The sequence below is a fragment of the Lissotriton vulgaris genome, unplaced genomic scaffold (assembly GCF_964263255.1).
Source record: "Lissotriton vulgaris unplaced genomic scaffold, aLisVul1.2 SCAFFOLD_2097, whole genome shotgun sequence".
In the NCBI taxonomy this organism is placed as follows: Eukaryota; Metazoa; Chordata; class Amphibia; order Caudata; family Salamandridae; genus Lissotriton; species Lissotriton vulgaris.
The window spans coordinates 1-26,246 of NW_028243148.1; the positions used below are offsets into that span (position 1 = coordinate 1).

General features: G+C 44.6%; 1 protein-coding gene across 1 annotated transcript in view; it reads left to right on the forward strand.

The window, feature by feature from the left end:
- The first annotated feature begins 130 nt into the window (after positions 1-130).
- Positions 131-26,246, forward strand: part of LOC147668691 (zinc finger protein RFP-like) — a 191,218-nt gene continuing 165,102 nt past the window's right edge. Inside the window, exons 1-2 of the mRNA XM_086948510.1 lie at positions 131-250; positions 5,878-5,968. Of these exons, the coding sequence (XP_086804636.1) occupies positions 5,963-5,968 (6 nt within the window). The 5' untranslated portion in view covers positions 131-250; positions 5,878-5,962. The remainder of the gene's footprint in view (positions 251-5,877; positions 5,969-26,246) is intronic.

Consider the following 26,246-nt stretch of genomic DNA (forward strand, 5'->3'; position numbering starts at 1 on the left):
TGCAGGCAAATATCTTCTGGGAAAACCTCCGACCCAACAGGCAGCTGGGGAACATGGTGGAAATGTTTAAAACAGCTTCACCCGTCCCCAGAGAAGCCCCCGGGGGGAGGACCTATGTGATAAACACGAAGAGAAACCGAGCCTGTTATGTGCAGAGGATCAGGGGATGAAATGTTTGGTCTGCCAGGAGTCCAAGGAGCATAAAACACACTCAGCAAGTGATGTAGAGAAGGCTGCAGAGGAGCACAAGGTATCTCTGTGGGCATTCAGGGATTGCAAAGTCAAATTATGAGAAACCAGCAGGGGAGGTCAGGGGGGGGGGGGGGGGAGGGGTAGGGGCTTGGGGGGGGGGGGGAGGGTGCGCGTTTTTTTTTCTATAAACACAAGTGAAGAGCACAAGGTGTGTCTGTAAGTATAACGGTCACTAGGACACTTGGTGAGCCACATCAAGGGGCAGCCGGAGAGCACCAGCTGTGTGTGCAGACACTCTGAGGTCACCCCGTGTGTCCCATTGAAGAGTCTGCAGCAGAGCACAGGGAATGTTTGTGCATTTCGATGGGTCACTCGGCACCCTTTGTGTTCATATAGCAGGCCTGCTGGCGGGCGTTATGTATGTGTGTCGATGTTTACTTCTCATAATTCACCCTGTGGTCCAGAAGAGAATCCTGTAAAAAGTATACTCCAAGGATTCAGTGTGGCAGTGCAGTGTGTAGTACATGAGCTCAAACGTTCGTCGGTGTCAGAGGACTTGATGCAACAATTCAGGGTGTGGCGCACGGGCTGCCGTGGTCATCGGACACATTTTAGGAGGTGCGGCAATCCAGGTGTGGCGCACACACAGTCATATGGTCTGGCAATCAGCTGAACGGATGCAGTATTTCAAAGTGTGAGACACAAGCTCACGTGGTCTATGGTGCACAGCAGAAGAGCGGCAGACGAAGAGGTGCAGACATTTGGGGTGTAGCACACAGGCTTTACATTGTCCTCAGACACCGCAGAAGATGTAGCACACTGGCTCATGTGGTCATCGAGCAATACCAATGAGGTGCAGCAACACAGGTGGCACACGCAGTCATGGCTTCGGTACACAGCAGAAGAGGTGCAGTATATAATGTGCACAAGTTCACTTGGTCCTTGGTGACCGCAGCAGATGTGTAGCTAGGCAGGGTGTAGCCCAGAAGCTCAGATGCATCAGAAGTGTTGCAGGCGAAGAGATGCGGCAATGCACTGTCTAGCACACAGGTTCAAATGGGCATCGGTGCATATGACCCATCAGCAATGCAGGGTTCATCAGACACAAAAGGAAGTGCAGGGTCCAGGCGCGGCAGACTTGGATCCTCTTAATTGGGCACAGAGGTAAGTTCTCCTGTAGTACTTTCTGCATGAAGTACTCTGACTTTGGGGACCTTCACCAAATGAATAAACGTCAGGCTGGGCACTGATTAGACTCCTCGCCTTGGAAAGCTCAGGGTCTGGCCTTCTTACCTCCAGTTGCTGTACACTCAACTTGGGCTCTGGGAGATCAGCAAAAGTCCTCCTCGCAAGCAGTGTATCTCCGGTGGCCTTCAGTGGCAGGATTGAGTTCATCCTTCAGTCCTTGGGGTTTAGCACTTACCCGTTAAGATACAGCGAAGATTCTTGTCTCTGGCCTTTGACTTTCTCTTCAACGGTGTGCAGAACTCCTTAGAGTTAAAAGAGAAGCACTATATATGTGCAGGAGACAATTCATATTTGGACCCAGATGTTTGGAGGGAAACAGTGGACTTTATAGTGAACCACAAATGATCTCTCCTTCCATCAGGATAGATATTCACACCAAAATGTTGTACTTTCTAAAACATTCTAAGGAGAGGGGGTAAATAGAGGAGCAGTGAATGAATGCCATGTGCAAAAAGAAGGAAGTCATTAGTCACTGACTACAAGTAAGAATCTGAAACACTCTACAAAACAAGGGTATCCTACTCTTCCTGTTCTCAGTCTGACTGCTGATTTCCTGCCCTAGACCCTGCTTGGGTTTAGTGCTTGCTCTCCTGATTTGGCTTTTTGTGGACTCTGCATGTTTCCATGCGTGGCGTATGGTTGACTGCTTCAGCATGCGTAACACAGGGCTGGGTACAGGGCTTATTCCACGGGTCAACCTTGTGCCCAAACCCTTGTTTCTGGTCCAGGGAGGACCTGGCTTGGCATTTCGGACTGGACTGTTCCCATGAGGCACAGGTCTACACTGGGGTGGCATAGTGAGCAAAAGAATGATGTATTTAACCCAGATCTCTTGACCGGGGGTGAATGTTTCGATTGGTTCCTCACTCCGTCCATCATTTGTGTGTCTTTTGCAAACCCTGCGTGTGACCAGTCCCCCTTCCCCACTGTGCACAGTGGTCTTCCATGTGCCTCATGAGGTTGGAGACAGGGCCTGGCCACTTCACACGGCCATCGACCAACCATTCATATTATGGGGCTGGCTGCAGGGACTGGCAGATTCCTTCCCCCCCCCCCTCCCATTACCTCTACTAGTAATTCAGCCATTAACTCCTTTATCCTTAATAGGCCTCAACCATTACCTCCTTTACCGCTACCTCCTCCATAACCTTAACAAATGCGTGAACTCCCTTTATTGCTGCCGCCTCTAAACTCTAAACACTGCCTACCTCTCTTTCTTTACCTTTCCCTAAACCTTAAATCCTAACCCCCCCCCCCCCCCCCCTTTACCGCTATTCACTCCTGACCATATGTGGGTTAGCTCCTGCTTTCTTGTGTTTTTCTGTTCTCTGTGGTAGACCCTATATAGATCTGGCTCCTGCTCTCTTGTGTATTTCTGTTCTCTGTGGCAGACCCTGTATAGATTTGCATCCTGCTCTCTTGTTGTCTGTTTTCTGTGGCAGACCCTGTATAGATCTGGCCCCCACTCTCACTGTCTGTTTTCTGTGTCAGACCCTGTATAGATCTGACTCCTGCTCTCATGTCTGTTTTCTGTGGCAGACCCTGTATAGATCTGGCTCCTGCTCTCTTGTCTGTTCTCAGTGGCAGACCCTGTATAGATTTGCCTCCTGCTCTCTTGTCTGTTCTCTGTGGCAGACACTGTATAGATCTGGACTACACTCTCTCACTGTCTGTTTTCTGTGGCAGACCCTGTATAGATCTGGCTCCTGCTCTCTTGCTGTCCGTTCTCTGTGGCAGACGCTGTATAGATCTGGCTCCTGCTCTCTCGCTGCCTGTTCTCTGTGGCAGACCCTGTATAGATCTGGCCCCAGCTCTCTCACTGTCTGTTCTCTGTGGCAGCCCCTGTATATATCTTGCTTTGGCTCTCTTGCTGTCTGTTCTCTGTGGCAGACTCTGAATAGATCTGGCTGCTGCTCTCTCGCTGTCTGTTCTCTGTGGCAGACCCTGTATAGATCTGGCTCCTGCTCTCTTGTCTTTTCTCTGTGAAGAGACCCTGTATAGTTCTGACTTTGGATCTCTTGTATGTTCTCTGTGGCAGACCCTGTATAGTTCTGGCACCAGCTCTCTAGTTGTCTGTTCTCTGTCACAAATGTTATATGGGGTCAGTGCTTGAGCTCTCACTTAGGCTGGCAGGTCTGTCACAGACCCATTTAGGAGGCTGGCTCCTGCTCTCTCGCCGTGTCTCTGTTCTCTTTCACAGACCATGTGTGAGTCTGCCTTCTGTTTTCTCGCTGCGTCTCTACTCTGTTACAGACCATGTAAAAGGTGGTCTACTGCTTTCTTGCCTTGACAGTCTGTTCCTCATCACTGGCCAGGTATAAGGCTATCTCCTCCTCTCACAGTGTATGTGTGTGCCATGTCTGTCTGTTCTCTGTCGCAGAATACGTATGAGGATGTTAACTGCTCTCCTGCCGTGTCTGTCTGTTCTCAGTCACAGACCATGTAAGAGGCTGGCTCCTGCTCTCTCTTTGTGCCTGTCTGCCTCTGTCACAGACCATGTATGCAACTGGCTTCTGCTCTCTCACCTTGTATGTTCTGTCACTGAACATGTACGAGGCTGGCTCCTGCTCTCTCACCGTGTCTGTCTGCTCTGTCTCAAACATGTATGCCCTCTTACAGTATCTGTACTTTCCCCGTGTCTGTCTGTTATGTCACAAACTGACTCCTGCTCTCTCACCATGTCTGTGTATTCTCCGTCACAAACCATGTGTAACGATTACTCTTGCTCTCTTCCTGTGTCTGTCTGTCCTCTGTCGCAGACCGTGTATGAGGCTGGCTACTACTCTTTTGTTTTCTGTTCTCTGCCACAGATCATGTATGAGGTTGGATCCTTGCCAGGGAGGTCTGAAAAATCATGGGGAAAAAGCAAGATGTGCTGAAGGAGTAATCCGGACGCTATTTTACTGTTGTAGGTACCCCCAAACTTGAGACCAGTATGGGGCAATTCTGGGGCGTTCTTGCCATGGAGGAGGAGGGCTTTGTCATCTACTTGGAGTGTGGTTGGCTCAGTGCTGCAGTCTGGCCTGAAGACAGTGTTTGTCCTGTGGAAGTTTACTCTAGCTTAAGTGCTTCTATAACTGTTCCCTTCAAAGATTTCCTCTACAAATGGAAGGTAATAATAGGGCGGAAGTTGGTGAGGTCTACTGGATCCCGGGAGGGTTTCTTTAGCAAGGGAAAGATTTGATCTGCCCTAAGAGTGTTTGCGAGCTTTCCTTGAGTGAGGAAATGAGTGTGGAGGAAGGGGGTAGGAGTTCTCCTTTGATTCTTTGAGCAGATGATGGATGATGGATGAAGGAAAGAAGGTTGATTAGAAATATTGGATAATATGCGGTAATCGATTGAAGCCATTCTATTTGGTGGGGAGAAAATGGATGATGGTTGGAAGTGAGGAGGCGTGGAAGTGATAACAATGATTTTGTCAGATGGTGTTGACTGATGCAGGGACTGTGGGTTCTGGGAGAGGATTGGTTGAATGTCTGACAGGCTTGAGGAGAGCTTTGCTTCTCTTGGTTCCCTCACTGATGGTGGCTTTGTAATAAATTATTTTGCTGCTATGAGGAAGCCTCTGCAGGTAGAGTTAATGTTTTCATTCAGATGAGGTCATCCAGTAGTTTAAACTTCTCCTTTCTTAGTTATCCCCCCCTTATTCTGTTGAGGGTCTGCCTGCCAGCCGTGAGTGAGTAAAGCGGGTGGTGGGTCGGGTACTGTTCTGGGTCATATAGCTCAGGGTAGGCTGAGTTTTCTGATGTCCTTCCAGGCCAGTTGTGCACTCTTGACTGAGTTCATTTCAGTACGCCCCCGTCGAGGTGCACTCCTAATCAGAACACTCAAGGGTATTGATGTGCTGTGTCTCGCTCAATTGCTAAGTGGTCCATATATGGCAGCGGTGCATCCAGTGGTGTGTTGTGCCCGTGCACAGTACAGCTCAAAGTCTGGTGCTGCTAATCCCCCTCGTCATACGGCAATTTGAGTGTTTGTCAGTTTATTCTGGGCTGACCTCACGCCCAGGCTAGGAATATAGATACTTTCACTAGGTGCTTAGAAAATGTCACTTGGACCAGATTTATTTTTAAAGTTGTGCCACAACTAAATGTTATGGGTTTTTGCATAAAATGCTAATGTCTTTATCAAGTAGAAGTATCTGCCAGTGATGAAGCTAGTTTACCTGGAGCAGGAATTCTGGCCTAGTCCTTTCAGATATGAAAAGGTCCAAATAAGTGACACCCTTCTGTGTCCTTGTTTGTGATACTTTGAACTGGTGCTTTGAATCGTGATATGTGTGACTGGTACTTACAATGTGGATATGTTTGGGTTCTCACATTAATATGACTGGTACATTCAGTCAGGGCACCGGTGTTGGGTACTGTAGTGCCTCTTTTCTGTAAGTAAGACTGCACTCTACAGATCTACACTTATTTCTTGCACTCATCTCTGCAGGTAAAGCTTCAAGAGTGGCTGCGTCTTCTGAAGAAAGAGGAGGAATATATTCTGGAGTCTAAAGGAAAAGGAACATTATAAAACCATGAGGGTGAGTGGCTGCAGTCAGTGCTGTGTCTCTGTTTTTCTGTATTTGTTTTTGCCATATACTAGTGTGTACCTGTTAGAAATGGGGGTCTCTAGTTGGCAAGGGCTTGCACCTTTGTTCAAATAGGGACCCTTCTTCCTAGTCAGGATAAGGGAGTTATACTCCTAAAATAAACTCTGCTCACCCCCTTGGTAGTTTGGCTCGAGCAGTCAGGCTTATCTTAGAGGCAGTGTGTAAAGCATTTGCACATAACCAACAGTAATACAGTGTAAGCACAACAAAAGGACACCACAACTGTTTAGAAAAATATCCAATTTTTTATATACTTAAGACAAGACCAAAAATGATAAAAATCACAATATAGTACTTAAAAATCTTCAGTTATCGAAATAACCTTGAAAAACAGTTCCTTGATGTCGATCACGGCATCGTGAGCAAATAAATTCAAGTAGTTCTGGCTGACCGCAGCGTCGCAGGCCAGCTACGGTGTCAGGAAGACCCGCAAACAGTACCTTTTAGAAATGCAGGGCGTCGGCGACCTCTGTTTGAGCTTCCGAAAGCATGGTGTCCGCAGGCGTCTGTGCGGTAGTCGTCCGGGCCCTCTAAGTCACATGCGTTGCAGGTCGAACTCCTCCTTGTTGAAGTCAGGAGTGCTGTTGTCTGGTGCTGCGTTGTGAAATGCGGTGTGCGGTGCCCTCAGGTCGCGGTGCGAGCAGGGACTCTGTGGCGGCATCAGATGGCGTCATCAGTGAGACCAGCGGTGCGAAGTGAATGCGGTGCTAGCAAGTGACGGTGCAAGCAGCGTCGTTGTTGTTGCTGAAGTACTGTCGTCGGCTAACGAACGAGTCGATGGCACAGGCGTTGGTCGGCCAAGGATGCAGTGCAGGATGTGGGTGGTGCATTGTGTAACTTTACGAGTGGTGGACTCAAACCACGGAGCAAGAAGTGGCGTTGATTCCGGCATGGACCCGGCGTTGTCTCTGATACCAAGGAGTTGTGGTGAAGCGAGGCAGTGCAGGGTGTGGTGCCCACAGGTCGCGGTGCGAGCCACGGCTCGGTGGCGGCGTCAGCAGGTGGCGTTGGTGAGACCAGGGACGCGTTGCCCTCTGCGGTGCCGTCAGGACACTGAGTTGGCAGCGGCGTTGTAGACGTCGTGTTGTTGCTTCGGTTCTGTTGCAGCACAAAACACACAGTCCCCAGTGCTGAGGGAAGAAGAACTTGAAGTCTTTGCTGCTCCTAAGACTTATTGAACGGGGGCAAGCTCTACCTCAAGCCCTTGGAGAAAGTCACAAATGTAGATTGCACAAAGTTCAGTCCGGTCCTTTCACTGCCCGAGACAGAAGCAGCCACTGCAGGCAAACACAACAAAGCACACAGCAAAGTGGTAGTTCTTCCTCACCGCTTCTCCAGCTCTTCTTCTTGGCAGTCTTCTTGATCCAAAAGAGTACTAATGTTCTGGGGTTTGGGCCCCAATAGTTATACCACCAAATCTTTTGTTCTCTGAAGGCAGAGATGTCTGTACCTAGTCTAAACCAGTTCTGGGTGCATTCTGCCAGTGCACAACTTCTTCCTTTGTCAGTGTTGACCAGGGTCATCAGACGCACCATAGGAGGTGGGCCAGCATTGTGGAAGGCAGACGCAGCCCTATTCAGGTCCAGGTGCTACTCCTCCCACCAATACCAATGAAGATAGGCCTATTCAGCCTAGTGCTGACTCGCTCTGCCTCCTGGAGCCATCCAAGCCCCTGTCACTCACAAACCAGACATGCAATACACAACTTAGCAGAGGCAGGCTGGATGGTTAGGCAAGAAAATGCCTACTTTCTAAAAGTGGTATTTTCAAACACAGAATTTAAAAACCACCTTCACTAAAAGATGTATTTTACCATTCTGAGTTCAGCCATACTAAACTCGAATTTCTACCTAGTTTCCTGGGTCAGTTAGGATTATAAGATGTTATAATCAAACTGCCCATTCTGGCCTAAGGGAACAGGTAGCCTTGCAATATTGAAAAACGAAATTGGCTGTAATTCACTATCGGGACATGCCACACACACCTGGGCATGTCCTACCTTTCACATACAATGCATCCTGCACACACAGGAACCTTAGGCCTACCTTAGGGGTGACTAACATATAGAAAATGGAAGGTTTAAGGACTGGCAAGTGGGCGCACTTGCCAAGTCGACATGGCAGTCCCAGACTGCACACAGGCTCTGCAATGGCCGGCCAGAGTTACACTTTTACGGGCTGTTTGTGTGGGTGGTACAATCCAGTACTGCAGCCCACCAACAGCATTTGATTTATCGGCCTTGCCACGCGCAGTGCACTTTACTAGGGACTGACACATAAATCAAATAGGCCAATCATGGTAACACCAATCCATAACACATTTTACTACAGGAGCACTTGCACTTTACCACTGATCAGCAGTGAGAAAAGTGCGCAGAAACACTATGCCAGCCAAAACAGAGTCAAAACCGGGAGGTCAGAAAGCCAAAACTCTGGGGAAACACACCAAAAGATGCCAAGTCTAACAGTACCTCTTAAAGTTTGAGACACCCTACAGACTGAGCTGTGGTGCACACTTGGTACCTAGAGTCACTGCTGTTGGACTTTGGGGCTGAAATCAGCCAAGGGCGTGTTATACAATAAAACTAAAAAGGACACTGTTCTCCGTAAGGTAATACTTACATAGTATGTATTAGTGTATGTATTCACATGTGTGGCATTATCTGGCAGTTAGTGCATACCTGTGTGTGTGCATGTGTCATTGTGGGTTTGTGTGTGTGGGCATGTTCACACTTATTTGTAACAGTATGTGCTCATGTATGGATGATTCTGGAGTTATCAATGGGTGTGCGTGCATGCCTGCATCTCTACGGTAGTGTATTTTCGTAGGCATGCTTTTGTGTGTGTCTTTGTATGTATGTATTTTGAGCCACATAATCTGCCAATAAATGTGCATGTTAGTGTGCATGTGTGTTTGAGGGATGTGCATGCTTTAGTCTGAATTTATTGGCTTTGAGTTTGTGCTTCCGCATGTAAATGTCTCTGTGTTGGCATATCACAAGGTCTTATGGTATTTGTGAGTGTGCAAATGCATGTGTGCATCTAAATAAGTGTGACTTTGTAAGCATGCATGGGTCTGGATATATATATATATATGTGAGATTATATAATTATACTTCTGTGTGCGCGTATGCATGGGTGCCGCTCACATTCAGCTCTTGCAGTGCACTGGAGGATTGCACTTAGCACTTGTCGCCCCTAGCCACTCAAATAATGTCCCTCACTTTATCCCACTCACTAAGGGCTTGTAATGGGCGGTCTAAAGGTGATATCCCACCCCAGCATACCTTTAACAGACCAGGGCACGAATCACGGATTGACTACCTCCTGGTCCGGACTAAGGACTGGAATAAAGTAAGGGATTTCACTATACTTAGAAGGACTGACCGTGACCACAACGCACTGTCACTGAGGTTCGCTGTACAGGGTATGCCAACGTCAAACACAGACAAAAACCCGGTGCTCCCGGAGGGTCTTGTTGCATCTAGCAGCAGACGCAGGATTAGATGGGCTACACTAGTGCAGAATCCAATAAACACTCAGAGGCTATACGAGGTAGTGGTCCCTGCCCTAGAAAAAGTAAGGGATTTTTTCCTTCAGTCACCAACTCCCGATAATTTTAGAGTGCTGGGGGATATCCATTCTGAGCTTTGCACTAATCTGGCAGAAGTAATGAACCCGGTGGTCGGGAGGAAAAATGGAAAGAAAGAGAGCCACATGGTTCAATGCTTCTTGTAGAAGTGCAAAGGCTGCCCTCCTAGAGTCCCTAAAAAATCGGGATACCCCTAGTAAGATCAGGTGCAAGAGGATGGCCTACAAGCTTACCACCCGTAATGCCAAAATAGAATGGGACCAGCACAATTTGTCGGAAATGACGGCTGCCTTGGCATTTCATGATGCCCGCGAATTCTGGCAGATCGTCAAGCATGGTTCAGCTGAACCTATAGCCGCAGTAGATGCTATTGGATCGTCTATTGAAATGGATGTCGGATCACGATATTCTGAGTCCATTCCAGGCGGGATTTAGAAAGATCTCCACCATAGACCAGGTCTTTCGGCTTGCCCTCATATACTGGAAAACGGTACAGCTGGAGGGTGGCAGCCTCTACACTGTATTCGTGGACCTGAGGGCGGCCTTCGACTTGGTCCCCCGCAGAAAACTCTGGGAGGTGCTGACCAAACTGGGGGTCACCGGGGGTTTGCTGGAGATGATTATTCGTCTCCATACCGCCAACTTTGCCCAGGTGAGGTGTGGCAAGGAGGGGGCGTTGTCAAACCGATTCCCCGTTGACAGGGGGGTTAGGCAGGGTTGTGTGCTTGCGCCAACCCTGTTTTGCCTCTATGTCAACGGGGTAATCGCCCACCTCGGTGGGGTTGGTAACTCGGACGCCCCAAAGTTGGCAGGCAGCAGGGTACCGGCGATAATGTTCGCCGACGACACCCTGCTGCTCTCAAAATCCCCAATGGGGATACAGCGCGTCCTAAATGGCTTTGTGGAATTTTGTGGGGAACATGGCCTAGAAGTTAACACCTTAAAGACCAAATTTATGGTCTTTAATGCCCCACAAAGGCTACGAACCGCCCCCACCATCGGCCAGACCAGACTAGAAAGGGTGCGTACTTTTGAGTATCTTGGGCTCCTGTTAAATGAGAATATGACCTGGTGCACACACCAACAGAAAGCACTACTTAAACTGGCCCAGTACTCGGGAGGGGTTTTGAGGCTCATGGGAAACAATAGGTCATCTATCAAACCTGTCGGCCCACCACTCCAGATTTACAAGGCACAGGCAAGGGGGGCCGCCATGTATGGTTGTGAGCTTTGGGGGCATGTATCTTCTCCAGAATTGATGAAAGAGGAGAATAAGTTCATAAGGCAGGTGGTACGACTTCCGCCTAGCACGCCTCTTGTACCACTGAGGTTAGATCTAGGGCTGCGACCTCTAAGCGAAGAACTGGCACTGCGTCCCCTCGTTTACTGGCGTAGGTTGTGGGCAGTTCCAGAACTGAGCAGTTATAGGCAGGGTCTGCAGGAAGTTCTAGCCATGCCCAATGCTGGGAAAATTAAGTGGCGTAAATTCATTAGAATTGAGTTGGAGGGACTGGGCCTATCGACACTCTGATCTGATCCTCTATCTGCATGCCCACTAATTTCCAAAAAGAGACTGGCAAAGGCATACCATGACAGTAAATTAGCGGCACTCTGTCGACAGGAAACTCTGGGCACACATACGGAGTCTTTTTTTACTTATTAAGGACAGCTACAGATTTGAACCAGCCTTGGACAAAATATATCCTCCACTTCTCAGGAAGTTATATTTACAATGGAGGCACAGGACTCTTCCTATCAGAGCTCTAACTAGCAAGTGGAGTAAATCACCAACTAGCCTATGCCTGGCTTGCGGAGTGGACAATGAAACAGAACTCCACATAGTCTTCTTTTGTCCAGCTTACCACGCCTCCCGTAAGAAATGGATCATCCCCATATGTAGGAGCCTGGGGTTCGCGGAGTGCCTGGCCGCGTTTAGAGTTCTTAAATCAGATCTCACTGATCACATTGTCTTTGCTGTCGCTAAATACTTAGGAGCAATGTGGTACTTGAGAAGCCAATACCTTAAGGCTGCTTTTTCAAATACAGTGGTTCTGTTTTTGGCCTGATGAGGCCCGGGAGGACAAGAGTGGGTAGCGAGTATTCAATAAACGCTAAGGAGCAAAAGCTGTAGGTATAGGTAGAAACAGTTATTTATTTGATCTTTTCTTTTTTTGAATATACATAAATACTTGTACTTATACTGTATTTTCAGGTGCTCAGGTGAATAGTATGGTGCAGGACGTGACAAAAGTGAACGAAGTGAACGGACTGTCACACAACAACAAACAAGGTTAAAAAACAATTATATACAATAGAGAGAGTAAAAATCCTTGGGTATGTCGACGGCGTTTCGATCTATGCAACTTTAGATCATCATCAGGACTGATGAGCTTCCTGAAACTGTAAAAGTTGGTATTTAAGTTACACATTTTTATACCTACATATTTATTTATTTATTTATTTGGGCTTGCAGTCATTGTGCTCCCCGAGAGTGGTGATATAACATGCACATGTTTGTGTTCCATCACATGTGCATTGAATTCAATTATCAAGGTGAAGGTACATAATTTCCTCACCTTAGAGTGCAACATATATGTGTAGCCAAGAAAATTGGCAAGTCTATGTTTAGGAGCTTATTTGCCTATTTGCATGCATGCAAAAAATCATTATAATCATTTAATGAATGGATTTTTTATTATTATTACCTTGCCAAGGCATTTTCAGACAAGGATGATATTTGTATACTTTAGTTGAAGGTTGCTTACTGGAGAGAATCTAGTAATGGTATAAACTGTAATTAGTTTCACAGAAAATTGGCTGTTCGTTACTGAAAATGCAAGTTTAAAATCTAGGTTATACTTGGAGGTGAATAAGTAAATGGGCAGCGTCAGTTATTAATGCTTCTTGTTAGAAGCGAATTGGTAATTTTTTTAAAAAAAGGGGGTTCATTATTGCAGAATGAAGGAACTTACACAGTAGTTAAAGAAAATCTTCTCTCAATTAGGTAATCCAAGTAGCGCTCTGTCACTTTAATTTAGACGAGGGTCCTACATGGACTGTTTTCCAAAAAACAAGATAGTTAATGGTTAAAGCCTGCATTTCTCTGCTGGTGCACAATTAACCTTAACATTGGGTAGCGTGATGGGGCAGGGGTGAACTTACTTAAATGTTGTAGCAGGGCGAGGGAAATTGTTTGTTCCTTATCCTCGCTATGGAAAGTTCAATTCCCAGCGCCTAAAAAACTATAAGGGCAAGTAATCGGTAAAATCGAAAGAGTTGTACTATTAAACAATGTTAATTAATGGGGAGCTCTAAGGCAACATCGTTACAGAGCGTACACTTACGTTCGATTTCGGCGTTATTTGAAGCAGGTAGGGGGTCTGCTAAAGCGCGTTCGTCGCTATGCATTTAATGAGTTTTGGCGCCTGAAACTATAAAATAACATATTTACTACTTCGTTAAGGAATATATTACAATCTGCGATTAGGAGACCCTCGTTCAGTCAGGGGTACTTACATTAGTTCTGGCGCGGTTGCGGGGCAGGTTGGGGGTCCGAGTCTCTCACCAGCCGTTACTCACAGTGTAGTAAGAGCTGGAACCGCCATTAGTAGTGTGTTTTTGCCTGCGCGCGCATCCACGGTGACGTGGCTGGTACGGCGCATGCGCAGGAGGTTCAGGCTAGTTTCTCGCTTCCGAGGATTAGTATTTGGAACTGGCACATGCGCTTGAGGTTTCTGGCAGTGCAACCAGCAAGTTATTGCGCAATTGGGGTATTATTAGCGATTTCTGATGGAATTAATCTATGTGTTGAGTTGGATTAGGCTATGGAATTGGCGGGGCTCTGAGCGGTTAGGTTGGTACCCGTTTTTGGCAAATTAGTTGGAAAAATAAATAATAAAACGGAGAAGCATATGACAATTCTGCCAAGATAAATCAAGAATTAGAAGGAGAATTAAGTGACATTTTTGGAATATTATAAACATATATACACATCACATTATAATTAGTGTAACATTTTTTCAGAAAAACATACTGTTATCTTCCTATAATCCTATTGTGGAAAAAATATTAGAAGAGCAATAACGTGCTGCTTAAGTCAGGACACATTATTTAGTATGGATTCATTCAAAAAAAGGAAAACACTTTTGGATGTGGTTCAGATGCACATATTCCATTCGTCAAGTGAGTTGAGTCCATTCTCGATGGTTTTGCAATAGAAAATCCATTTACACTCCAGTCGATTTAGAATTGTCTGGTGATTGCCACCTCTGGTGCTGGGCACTACTTTGTCTATGATTTGCCATTTCAGGTCATTTTCAGTGTGACCAAGTTCGATGAAGTGTTCAACCAAGGGTGCCGTTGTCACTTTACATCGGATCCTGCTTCTGTGTTGGGATATCCTTGTTTTTATCTGTTGAGTCGTCTGTCCAATGTAGAGCAATTCGCATGGGCACTCAATACAATAGATTAAATTTTTTCACAAACTGTAATTCAAAAAATGTTAAGTGTGTTTACAACTCCCATACTCTAATATTTTCGTGTTGGTGGTGAATTCGCATGCCATGCACTTATTACATTTGAAATGCCCTAACACACGTGGCATATTCAGTCGTGTTTCAATTGTATTCTGGCTGGTTGGGAGGCTAGCAGCTCTCACAAGATGGTCCTTTAAGTTACGGCCTCTCTTGAAAGAAAATAAGGGGAGCCCAGTGTTTAGTTCAAGAGGGTCTAGGACATTCCAATGTTTTTTTATCATTTTGGTTAGTTTATTACTAGCTGTATTAAAAGTGGTAACACAGGTGATCTTGGATAGAGTTTTTTTGGGGCGGGGTTCCAACAAGTATTCTCTATGTGTGTACCAGGCCCTTTTCATGGCCCTTCTCACCAGTTTTCTTGGATACCCTCTAGCAGTTAGTTTTTTGCATAGAACTTCTGCTTCGGTGAAGAAATCATTTTTGTACTTGCAATTTCTTCTAATTCTCAGAAATTGACCGTAGGGTAATCCATCCCTCAGGGCCCTGGGGTGTGCACTTTGGTATTGTAGGAGAGTGTTACGTTCCGTTGGTTTTCGGAACAGTGTGGTGTATAGTTTGTTCTCTTCGCATTTGATGGTCACGTCTAGGTAGTCAATTTGGTGTCTATTGTATGAGTAGGTAAATCTCAAGTCTGTTTGATTGGAGTTCAACCAAGTACAGAAATTGTTAAGTGATTCCTCATCCCCACTCCAGATCATCAGGACATCATCGATGTACCTGTGCCATGTTTTTATTTGGTTGCGGAAGGGATTTGTTGTGTTGAGGATGACGTTCGTCTCCATGTCGTCCACAAAAAGAATCGCGAAGTTGGGGGCAAAAATAGCCCCCATGGAAGTTCCCTTACATTGTCTATAGTAAGTATCTTTGAATAAGAAATAGTTCTTGGTTAGGGCTATTTCCAGAAGGTTTATTATGAATTCTGTGGGGACTTGATGTGGTGCCGGGCGGTTGTTTAGATGTTTCTTTATTACATTAATTCCTTTGTCCTGCGGGATGTTGGTGTAGAGTGATTCGATGTCTAATGTCACCAGGATTTCACTGACTGGATTAAACGGGTGTGACTCGATTAGATTGATGAGGTGTGTGGTATCTTTTACATAGGTGGCAGTGTCTTGAACCAATTCACGGATGAAGAAATCTATGTATTTTCCTAGAGGTTCTACAACCGATCCGCAGCCTGAGAGTATAGGTCTTCCAGGAGGTCGTTCGATGTCCTTGTGGATTTTTGGCAATGTGTAAAGAACTGGAGTACGTGCGTTTTTTTTTTTCAGAAATAGGAATTCATTCTTACTTAAAAAACCTAATTAAAGTGCTTCTTGTGTAACTGAGAGAATTGTTTCGCTTATATTCTTTATGGGATTGCCTCTCAGTTGCTCATAATGGTCTTTGTTATTGATCTGGCGTAAGATTTCATTTTCATAAGAAATGCGGTCTTGGATAGCTATCCCGCCACCCTTGTCGCATGGTTTTATGACAATGTTTGCATTTTGTTTTAGTGCTAGAAGGCTGTTTTTCTCATCTTTACTGATGTTGTAGGGTGTGAATCTATACTCCTCTCTTAATTTGCCCAGATCACGTAGCACTAGGTGTTCAAAAGTGAGCACCTCTGGTGGCATAGTTCCACTGGAAGGATTGAATGTGGAAGGGGGACGTAGGCCTGTGGTATCAGTCTTATTTGGTCCCTCACGGTTTTTGAAGAAAGTCTGTAGGCGCACTTTCCTAAAAAATTGCATCATCTCAGCTTGGATGTTAAACCAGTTTGGTTTCTCAGCAATGACAAATGATAGACCTCTACTAAGAAGTGCTATATCTGTTGAATTTAGTTGGTGTTGGGAAAGATTGAATATTGGTATTGTCTCCTGGTCATTGTTAGTTGTAGGTTCAGGGTCTATTATTGGTAGCCCCATTGGTAGTATCTGTTCCTGGTCTGTCGTTCTCCTGGGGGGAAGTTGTATCTGGGCCTGGACCGTGTCTTCCCTCTCCCTCTCCCCCGTGGAGGGTCTGTGTTCCTCGGTTGACCTCTCCCTAAAAAATGGGGATTGTTCCCAGTGGAAGTGCTAGGGCCTTCTGATCCCTCTGAGCCCTCTGATTCTGCTGAGGATTCTGAAAAAGTAACGGGTGCTCTGTTTCTGAACCGACCCCACAATCCCGTTGGGGCTCTCTGTTGGTCAGGGGGACCTGCAGTGAAATAGTCCTCTCTAAGGTATGGGTAAGTTTTTTCTTTATTGTATTGGTTAATGTCTTTTGAGACTTTTGTAGTTTTTTTGTGGTGTTCAAAACTCTCGAAGTCCTTTATGGTGCGGTCTATTTTCTCTAGTGCTGACTTTGCATCAGCTAGGCTGTCTAAGTCTCGGATTGCTTGTTCTAGAGCTGCGATCTCTTCTAGTTCTTTTTTGCTGTGCTCGAGTGCGGTGTCTATGCCCAACACCATCCAGTGGCGTGAGCACGTTGTACCAATGTGAGAGAAGCCTAGTTTGAATTTGGGGTCTTGGATAAAGATCGCTGGTACGTTGCGCACCTGGAGGCCTATTGGGATGACCTCTGCTCTCAGATAATCTGTTAGCATGCGTGCATGAAGTTCCGTTCGTATATGTTTTTTCTTAAGATGTTCTAGTTGGGCAAGTTTATCACTCGCTGTGTCTGTGGTGGCCCCAGGATTGGTTACAGGACCTTTAAACAGAGATGGACCAGCAAGTTAGTCGCAATGTATTCCTCGGTGTAGGTAATGGCTGTATTTGTAGACATTATTTGGAGGAATGCACCGAGTTTCTAGGTGTTTATGAAAGAAAAAAACCACTCAATGAGTGATACCCTTGCAGTGTAGCCACTGCGCATGGAATGTTTTTTATAAACAAGGGAACCCCACTTATTAGAACCTGGGGTGGAATGATGCTTTTTCAAATACAGTGGTTCTGTTTTTGGCCTGATGAGGTCCGGGAGGACAAGAGTGGGTAGCGAGTATTCAATAAACGCTAAGGAGCAAAAGCTGTAGGTATAGGTAGAAACAGTTATTTATTTGATCTTTTCTTTTTTTGAATATACATAAATACTTGTACTTATACTGTATTTTCAGGTGCTCAGGTGAATAGTATGGTGCAGGACGTGACAAAAGTGAACGAAGTGAACGGACTTTCACAACAACAAACAAGGTTAAAAAACAATTATATACAATAGAGAGAGTAAAAATCCTTGGGAATGTCGACGGCGTTTCGATCTATGCAACTTTAGATCATCATCAGGACTGATGAGCTTCCTGAAACTGTAAAAGTTGGTATTTTAGTTACACATTTTTATATTTATTTATTTATTTATTTAGGCTTGCAGTCAATTTTCTTGGCTACACATATATGTTGCACTCTAAGGTGAAGAAATTATGTACCTTCACCTTGATAATTGAATTCAATGCACATGTGATGGAACACAAACATGTGCATGTTATATCACCACTCTCGGGGAGCACAATGACTGCAAGCCCAAATAAATAAATAAATAAATATGTAGGTATAAAAATGTGTAACTAAAATACCAACTTTTACAGTTTCAGGAAGCTCATCAGTCCTGATGATGATCTAAAGTTGCATAGATCGAAACGCCGTCGACATACCCAAGGATTTTTACTCTCTCTATTGTATATAATTGTTTTTTAACCTTGTTTGTTGTTGTGTGACAGTCCGTTCACTTCGTTCACTTTTGTCACGTCCTGCACCATACTATTCACCTGAGCACCTGAAAATACAGTATAAGTACAAGTATTTATGTATATTCAAAAAAAGAAAAGATCAAATAAATAACTGTTTCTACCTATACCTACAGCTTTTGCTCCTTAGCGTTTATTGAATACTCGCTACCCACTCTTGTCCTCCCGGACCTCATCAGGCCAAAAACAGAACCACTGTATTTGAAAAAGCATCATTCCACCCCAGGTTCTAATAAGTGGGGTTCCCTTGTTTATAAAAAAACAATACCTTAAGGCTGGTCACTGATTATTGATAGACTGTAGAACAAAACCAGAAACTTTGTACACAGGAAATTTTATGTACCCCGATGGATTGTGATGTTTTATTATTCTACTGTTTTAATATTTTTTTTAAAGGAATAATGTATATCTTTTATGGTGATATAATTACCGAAATAAAGATTGATGATGATGATGCATGGGTTTCTGGAGAGTGTGCGTTTATGGGTTTGTGTATTCATTGTCTGGAGATTATTCTGTGAGTTTGTAGACACATCTATACATGTGTGTGACTGGACAATCATGTGTGCATCTGTATGAGTGGGTGCCTCCTAGTTTGTGTATGCATAGAGTGAAGAGATCTATCTGTGAGTGTGTGCATCTCTGTGCACATGCATGTGCGCATCTGTATGAATGTGTACCTCAGTGGGGTTCATATGTATGGTTCAATATTTATCTATCCATTCATTGGTCTGAGCACACCTGGTGTAAGGCCCTTCCTAAACCAAAGGGTTAACATTTTAATCATTTTAAGAAGGTGCACAGAGCACTCAACAAAATGCACACAGCTATAGACCTCTAGGGTTTTTTCCAAAAGGCAAATAAAAAAAAATGTTTAATACAATGAGACATACATTTATTCATATGATTTTATCTTGATATGCGATTTTCTTTCCAGGATCTTCTGATAAGAAAGAACAAACAACATTGACACAATTCTTCAAGCTCAAAAGAGCCTGAACATACATACACAATGTTACATAACATTGCTTCGTACAATGCCAACATTTCAGCTGCACTTGTAAATGGATTCCCAATGCATTTCGGGTTGTTAACTCTTCATCAGGGGAACTGAAAAAAATAACATATATATGTTTACACAATCTAACCATTGACAGACCAGGAACCGTGTGTTCATTGCACATGCTTATAAATGCCAATTCCAAACATATTTATTAAACGAGGATGTAATTAGTGTGTTCTCCACCGACATTAAAACATGGATGATATCCCCATGTTCATAGAGAGGTATTGAAGAATTAGCCAGATGCAACTATGTGAGATAATGTGTTCACCTATTGTCACGAGTGTCTCATATGCAACCCAATAACAAACAAGCATTTACAATGCAATGGTCTCGGCATCATTAAAGGTAGAGCTATTGGCATTGCTCATGACATTTCTTTTTTTTTCTTTAAAATCATAAATAAATGGCGTTGTCATTTACATTGCCAATACACAGCACTCTGCACTCAACAGCACACAGCACTCTGCACTCAAAAGCACACAGCACTCTGCACTCAAAAGCACACAGCACTCTGCACTCAAAAGCACACAGCACTCTGCACTCACTACTCGGCACTCACTACTCGGCACTGCACTCACTACTCGGCACTGCACTCACTACTCGGCACTGCACTCACTACTCGGCACTGCACTCACTACTCGGCACTGCACTCACTACTCGGCACTGCACTCACTACTCTGCACTGCACTCGCTACTCGGCACTCACTACTCGGCACACTACTCTGCACTGCACTCAGTACTCTGCACACTGCACTCACTACTCTGCACTCACTACTCTGCACTCTGCACTCACTACTCTGTACTCTGCACTCTGCACTCACTACTCTGCACTCTGCACTCACTACTCTGCACTGCACTCACTACTCTGCACTCTGCACTCACTACTCTGCACTCTGCACTCACTACTCTGCACTCTGCACTCACTACTCTGCACTCTGCACTCACTACTCTGCACTCACTACTCTGCACTCACTACTCTGCACACTGCACTCACTACTCTGCACACTGCACTCACTACTCTGCACACTGCACTCACTACTCTGCACACTGCACTCACTACTCACACACAGATCCACAGTCAAATGAGCCACCCAAGTTTTTAGCAGAATTTAACACTGTGAGCACGAGCAACACTACTATAACATCTGGCAAGCGAATAACATACCAGCCTAAACGTTTTATTTTTCATGATCAAGCACAAAAGACGTGATCGCATCTGCAGTAAGTTTTTTTAGGTTTAAAGCCAAAAAAATCCTTACTCGTGAACCTTGAACTGTTTACTCACAATTAAAGTAATGGTTCTGTGCAAATACTCTTTAAAATAGTACATATGTAATTGTGCCATTGACAATCATTCTTGTACTGTGACATTTTTTAGACACTGTTCACAGGATGTTCCAGAGAAATGGGAACACGCTAAAAGATAAAACAAAAAAACAGAACTGAAATATGCTGGACCAATTTGTCAGATGTACATTTACATTTATCACCATGTTTTAAATGAAAGTAGGACAGGGGTAATGGGATACAAAAGGAATTTTCAGCCAATGTGAGCAGCAAGTAACGAATAGCACAACGAAGGTAAACGCAGCAGACAGAATAATTGTACTGGGCAACGATCCAGAGAGACCTCTGTGGGTTGAACATGCCTTGACCCCACTGAGTTCCCCATTATATATTTGCCATGTTTGACGACAGAGAGGAAGGGAGGTTTTCCACTCAGAACCACAGAAATGTAGACTTCCCCTTTTAAACCATCGTAATGTCAGGGACAGTAATAGAACCACTGGAGTTCATTTCACAGTGAAAGTTAATCACCTAAGCAGAGACAGGATATCAAGGCTTAATATGGATACTATAAGCACAGTTTACAGCAGTTTAATGCTTATTCGTTCTGGAAATTGTAAGTTAATAACATAGGAGATCATTGAAGCTAAACCAATAGGACACACCCCTGGGGTTCCATGATGTCTACTCAGTCGGCAGGCAACTATTTAAGAATTTTAATATCAGATCAATTAAGGACTTGTACATAAAGGAAAACTGAAAGTTATAAAACGCTCTGTAAATGTAGAGGAATTGGAAATGGTGATAGCAAGTATTGTTTTGTCTTTTACAAATAAAAAAATACTTTGAAAAAGCTCCGTCCTTTTCGTTAACGATTTGTATATTTTTTGTTGGTGAATTAAATATAATATTTCAGAATGTGTACATTTGTTTAATGTACTTTTGTTCTCTATTTTTTGGTATTGTTTTGCAATTTGCATCATAGAATTTGCTTGGGGAGGATCCCTGGATTCCAGTAGTGATTTACTGGGGGTCCACAGAAGGCCAAGAAGCGCTGGGATAGGCTGTTTTCTTTTTGTGAAAAATCATTCTTACAATTGAATATTGCTATAATTTGTCTTTAGAATTGGATATGCAGTATTTACTTGGATATTTCCTAAACAGAGTTGTGGGACTGTGAGGTTAATCCAAAGTTCTATTAAACAGTTCTATTGCACTCAGGAGACCTTGCAGAATGTGTGTGTTGGGTGTGTTATCAAGAGCCAGGGACACAGACGTGCTGAAGTTCTTTGCACTCGCAGTGTCAGTAGTGTTCAAAATTGCAGGTTTTATGAGTGTAAAACACCCAAACGCATTGTAACAAAGAGATCATGTTAGTAGCAATTTAGTATAACTCATAATGTCTTCATTGCAAGTGGAAAGAGGGGGAATAGGTGACTGCTGAGACCCATTAACTTTAGTCAAATGTAAATATATAAAACAGTAGCAGGCCATGTAGCAATGAGTAAATATCTAAATCTGAAATCGCAGAATTCTCACTGAAGAGAGATACTGCAGTAACAGTACCAGCTAATAGCAGCACAATGGAACAGTACCATATTGACAGATCTCCAAGATACAGGACTATGAAGAGGGAGATCATTGTCAGTTATCTGGAAACGTACACATTTGCAAGAGTATCAACAGTAAAAAAAAATGAAAGAAACTAAAAGAAAAAAATTATAGGAAAAACCATGACAAGTCAAAAATAATCAAAAGAAGGAACATTCTGAAACAATGCAGAAACAAATAAAGTAGAGAAGCAGAAGAAACAACAAAGAAAATTAGAGAAGCGTAGTAAACCTCAGCAAAAGAAGAAAGACACTAAGCAGTATGTTAAGTTGAGAAGGCAATGAGAAGCAGACAGGCGTGCCAATCTCTGACACTTGAACAGTAACCCCAAACCTTAACGATCACATGCACCACCATACACTCTAAAGAAACATACAAACCCTGCCCTCATGACGTTTTAACTAATAGACTGGACCCCATCACCTCAATCTACAAAAGAGCCGCGGGTCGGAACCACTCCGTGCACAGCGGTGCACATCGCTGCAGGAAGACGCCACGGGCCATGTTGGACCTACAAAAAAGATAAGAAACATAATATTAGGCAAAATAAACAAAATGGCTTACTTTTACACGGAAACAACAGCAACATACATACCCGTCTGAACAGCTTCGTCCACAGTGGTGCACATCGCTGCAGGGAAACGCCACGGGCCTTGTTGGACCTACAAAAAAGATAAGAAACATAAGATTATTAAAATTGAAAAGATAGCTCACCTCAATCTGCAAAAGAGCCGCGGGTCGGAACCACTCCGTGCACAGCGGTGCACATCGCTGCAGGAAGACGCCACGGGCCATGTTGGACCTACAAAAAAGATAAGAAACATAAGATTATTAAAATTGAAAAGATAGCTCACCTCAATCTGCAAAAGAGCCGCGGGTCGGAACCACTCCGTGCACAGCGGTGCACATCGCTGCAGGAAGACGCCACGGGCCATGTTGGACCTACAAAAAAGATAAGAAACATAAGATTATTAAAATTGAAAAGATAGCTCACCTCAATCTGCAAAACAGCCGCGGGTCGGAACCACTCCGTGCACAGCGGTGCACATCGCTGCAGGAAGACGCCACGGGCCATGTTGGACCTACAAAAAAGATAAGAAACATAAGATTATTAAAATTGAAAAGATAGCTCACTTCAATCTGCAAAACAGCCGCGGGTCGGAACCACTCCGTGCACAGCGGTGCACATCGCTGCAGGAAGACACCACGGGCCATGTTGGACCTACAAAAAAGATAAGAAACATAAGATTAGCCTAAAAAAACAAAATGGCTTACTTTTACACGGAAAAAAAAGCAACATACATACCCGTCTGAAGCGCTCCGTGCACAGCGGTGCACATCGCTGCAGGAAGACGCCACGGGCCATGTTGGACCTACAAAAAAGATAAGAAACATAAGATTATTAACATTGAAAAGATAGCTCACCTCAATCTGCAAAAGAGCCGCGGGTCGGAACCACTCCGTGCACAGCGGTGCACATCGCTGCAGGAAGACACCACGGGCCATGTTGGACCTACAAAAAAGATAAGAAACATAAGATTAGCCTAAAGAAACAAAATGGCTTACTTTTACACGGAAAAAAAAGCAACATACATACCCGTCTGAAGCGCTCCGTGCACAGCGGTGCACATCGCTGCAGGAAGACGCCACGGGCCATGTTGGACCTACAAAAAAGATAAGAAACATAACATTATTAAAATTGAAAAGATAGCTCACCTCAATCTGCAAAAGAGCCGCGGGTCGGAACCACTCCGTGCACAGCGGTGCACATCGCTGCAGGAAGACGCCACGGGCCATGTTGGACCTACAAAAAAGATAAGAAACATAAGATTAGCCTAAAGAAACAAAATGGCTTACTTTTACACGGAAAAACAGCAACATACATACCCGTCTGAAGCGCTCCGTGCACAGCGGTGCACATCGCTGCAGGAAGACACCACGGGCCATGTTGGACCTACAAAAAAGATAAGAAACATAAGATTAGCCTAAAAAAACAAAATGGCTTACTTTTACACGGAAAAAAAAGCAACATACATACCCGTCTGAAGCGCTCCGTGCACAGCGGTGCACATCGCTGCAGGAAGACGCCACGGGCCATGTTGGACCTACAAAAAAGATAAGAAACATAACATTATTAAAATTGAAAAGATAGCTCACCTCAATCTGCAAAAGAGCCGCGGGTCGGAAGCACTCCGTACACAGCGGTGCACATAGCTGCAGGAAGACGCCACGGGCCATGTTGGACCTACAAAAAAGATAAGAAACATAAGATTAGCCTAAAAAAACAAAATGGCTTACTTTTACACGGAAAAAACAGCAACATACATACCCGTCTGAAGCGCTCCGTGCACAGCGGTGCACATCGCTGCAGGAAGACGCCACGGGCCATGTTGGACCTACAAAAAACATAAGAAACAGAAGATTAGCCTAAAAAAACAAAATGGCTTACTTTTACACGGAAAAAAAAGCAACATACATAGCCGTCTGAAGCGCTCCGTGCACAGCGGTGCACATCGCTGCAGGAAGACGCCACGGACCATGTTGGACCTACAAAAAACATAAGAAACATAAGATTAGCCTAAAAAAACAAAATGGCTTACTTTTACACGGAAAAAAAAGCAACATACATACCCGTCTGAAGCGCTCCGTGCACAGCGGTGCACATCGCTGCAGGAAGACGCCACGGGCCATGTTGGACCTACAAAAAAGATAAGAAACATAACATTATTAAAATTGAAAAGATAGCTCACCTCAATCTGCAAAAGAGCCGCGGGTCGGAACCACTCCGTGCACAGCGGTGCACATCGCTGCAGGAAGACGCCACGGGCCATGTTGGACCTACAAAAAAGATAAGAAACATAAGATTAGCCTAAAGAAACAAAATGGCTTACTTTTACACGGAAAAAAAAGCAACATACATACCCGTCTGAAGCGCTCCGTGCACAGCGGTGCACATCGCTGCAGGAAGACGCCACGGGCCATGTTGGACCTACAAATGAGATAAAAAACATAAGATTAGCCTAAAAAAACAAAATGGCTTACTTTTACACGGAAAAACAGCAACATACATACCCGTCTGAAGCGCTCCGTGCACAGCGGTGCACATCGCTGCAGGAAGACACCACGGGCCATGTTGGACCTACAAAAAAGATAAGAAACATAAGATTAGCCTAAAAAAACAAAATGGCTTACTTTTACACGGAAAAAAAAGCAACATACATACCCGTCTGAAGCGCTCCGTGCACAGCGGTGCACATCGCTGCAGGAAGACGCCACGGGCCATGTTGGACCTACAAAAAAGATAAGAAACATAACATTATTAAAATTGAAAAGATAGCTCACCTCAATCTGCAAAAGAGCCGCGGGTCGGAAGCACTCCGTACACAGCGGTGCACATAGCTGCAGGAAGACGCCACGGGCCATGTTGGACCTACAAAAAAGATAAGAAACATAAGATTAGCCTAAAAAAACAAAATGGCTTACTTTTACACGGAAAAAACAGCAACATACATACCCGTCTGAAGCGCTCCGTGCACAGCGGTGCACATCGCTGCAGGAAGACGCCACGGGCCATGTTGGACCTACAAAAAAGATAAAAAACATAAGATTAGCCTAAAAAAACAAAATGGCTTACTTTTACACGGAAAAAACAGCAACATACATACCCGTCTGAAGCGCTCCGTACACAGCGGTGCACATCGCTGCAGGAAGACGCCACGGGCCATGTTGGACCTACAAAAGAGATAAGAAACATAAGATTAGCCTAAAAAAACAAAATGGCTTACTTTTACACGGAAACAACAGCAACATACATACCCGTCTGAAGCGCTCCGTCCACAGCGGTGCACATCGCTGCAGGAAGACGCCACGGGCCATGTTGGACCTACAAAAGAGATAAGAAACATAAGATTAGCCTAAAAAAACAAAATGGCTTACTTTTACACGGAAACAACAGCAACATACATACCCGTCTGAAGCGCTCCGTCCACAGCGGTGCACATCGCTGCAGGAAGACGCCACGGGCCATGTTGGACCTACAAATGAAATAAAAAACATAAGATTAGCCTAAAAAAACAAAATGGGATAAAAAACAAAAGACTCACCCGTTCAAAGAGATTTGTAACAGCGACTTCTCGCATAGACGATCAAGGGAAAATGGCATTTAGGATCCTTCGGCAAATTTCGGACTTGGGGGCGTGTTTTGATGTTCTGAGTGACAGGCAACGTCACTGTCTAAAGAACATCAAAAATTACGCCCCCAAATCCGAAAAGGACGGAGCTTGTTTGGAGTGACGCATCTCTCCTCCAATGGCTGGCCTCCGTTTAGGAAGCCAGCCAATGAAGGAGAGAGGGGGCACGGAGGCGGGACATTCACCGCTACTCAGACTCATTAAATCTCCGGCCTAAGACTGCGCAAGCGCA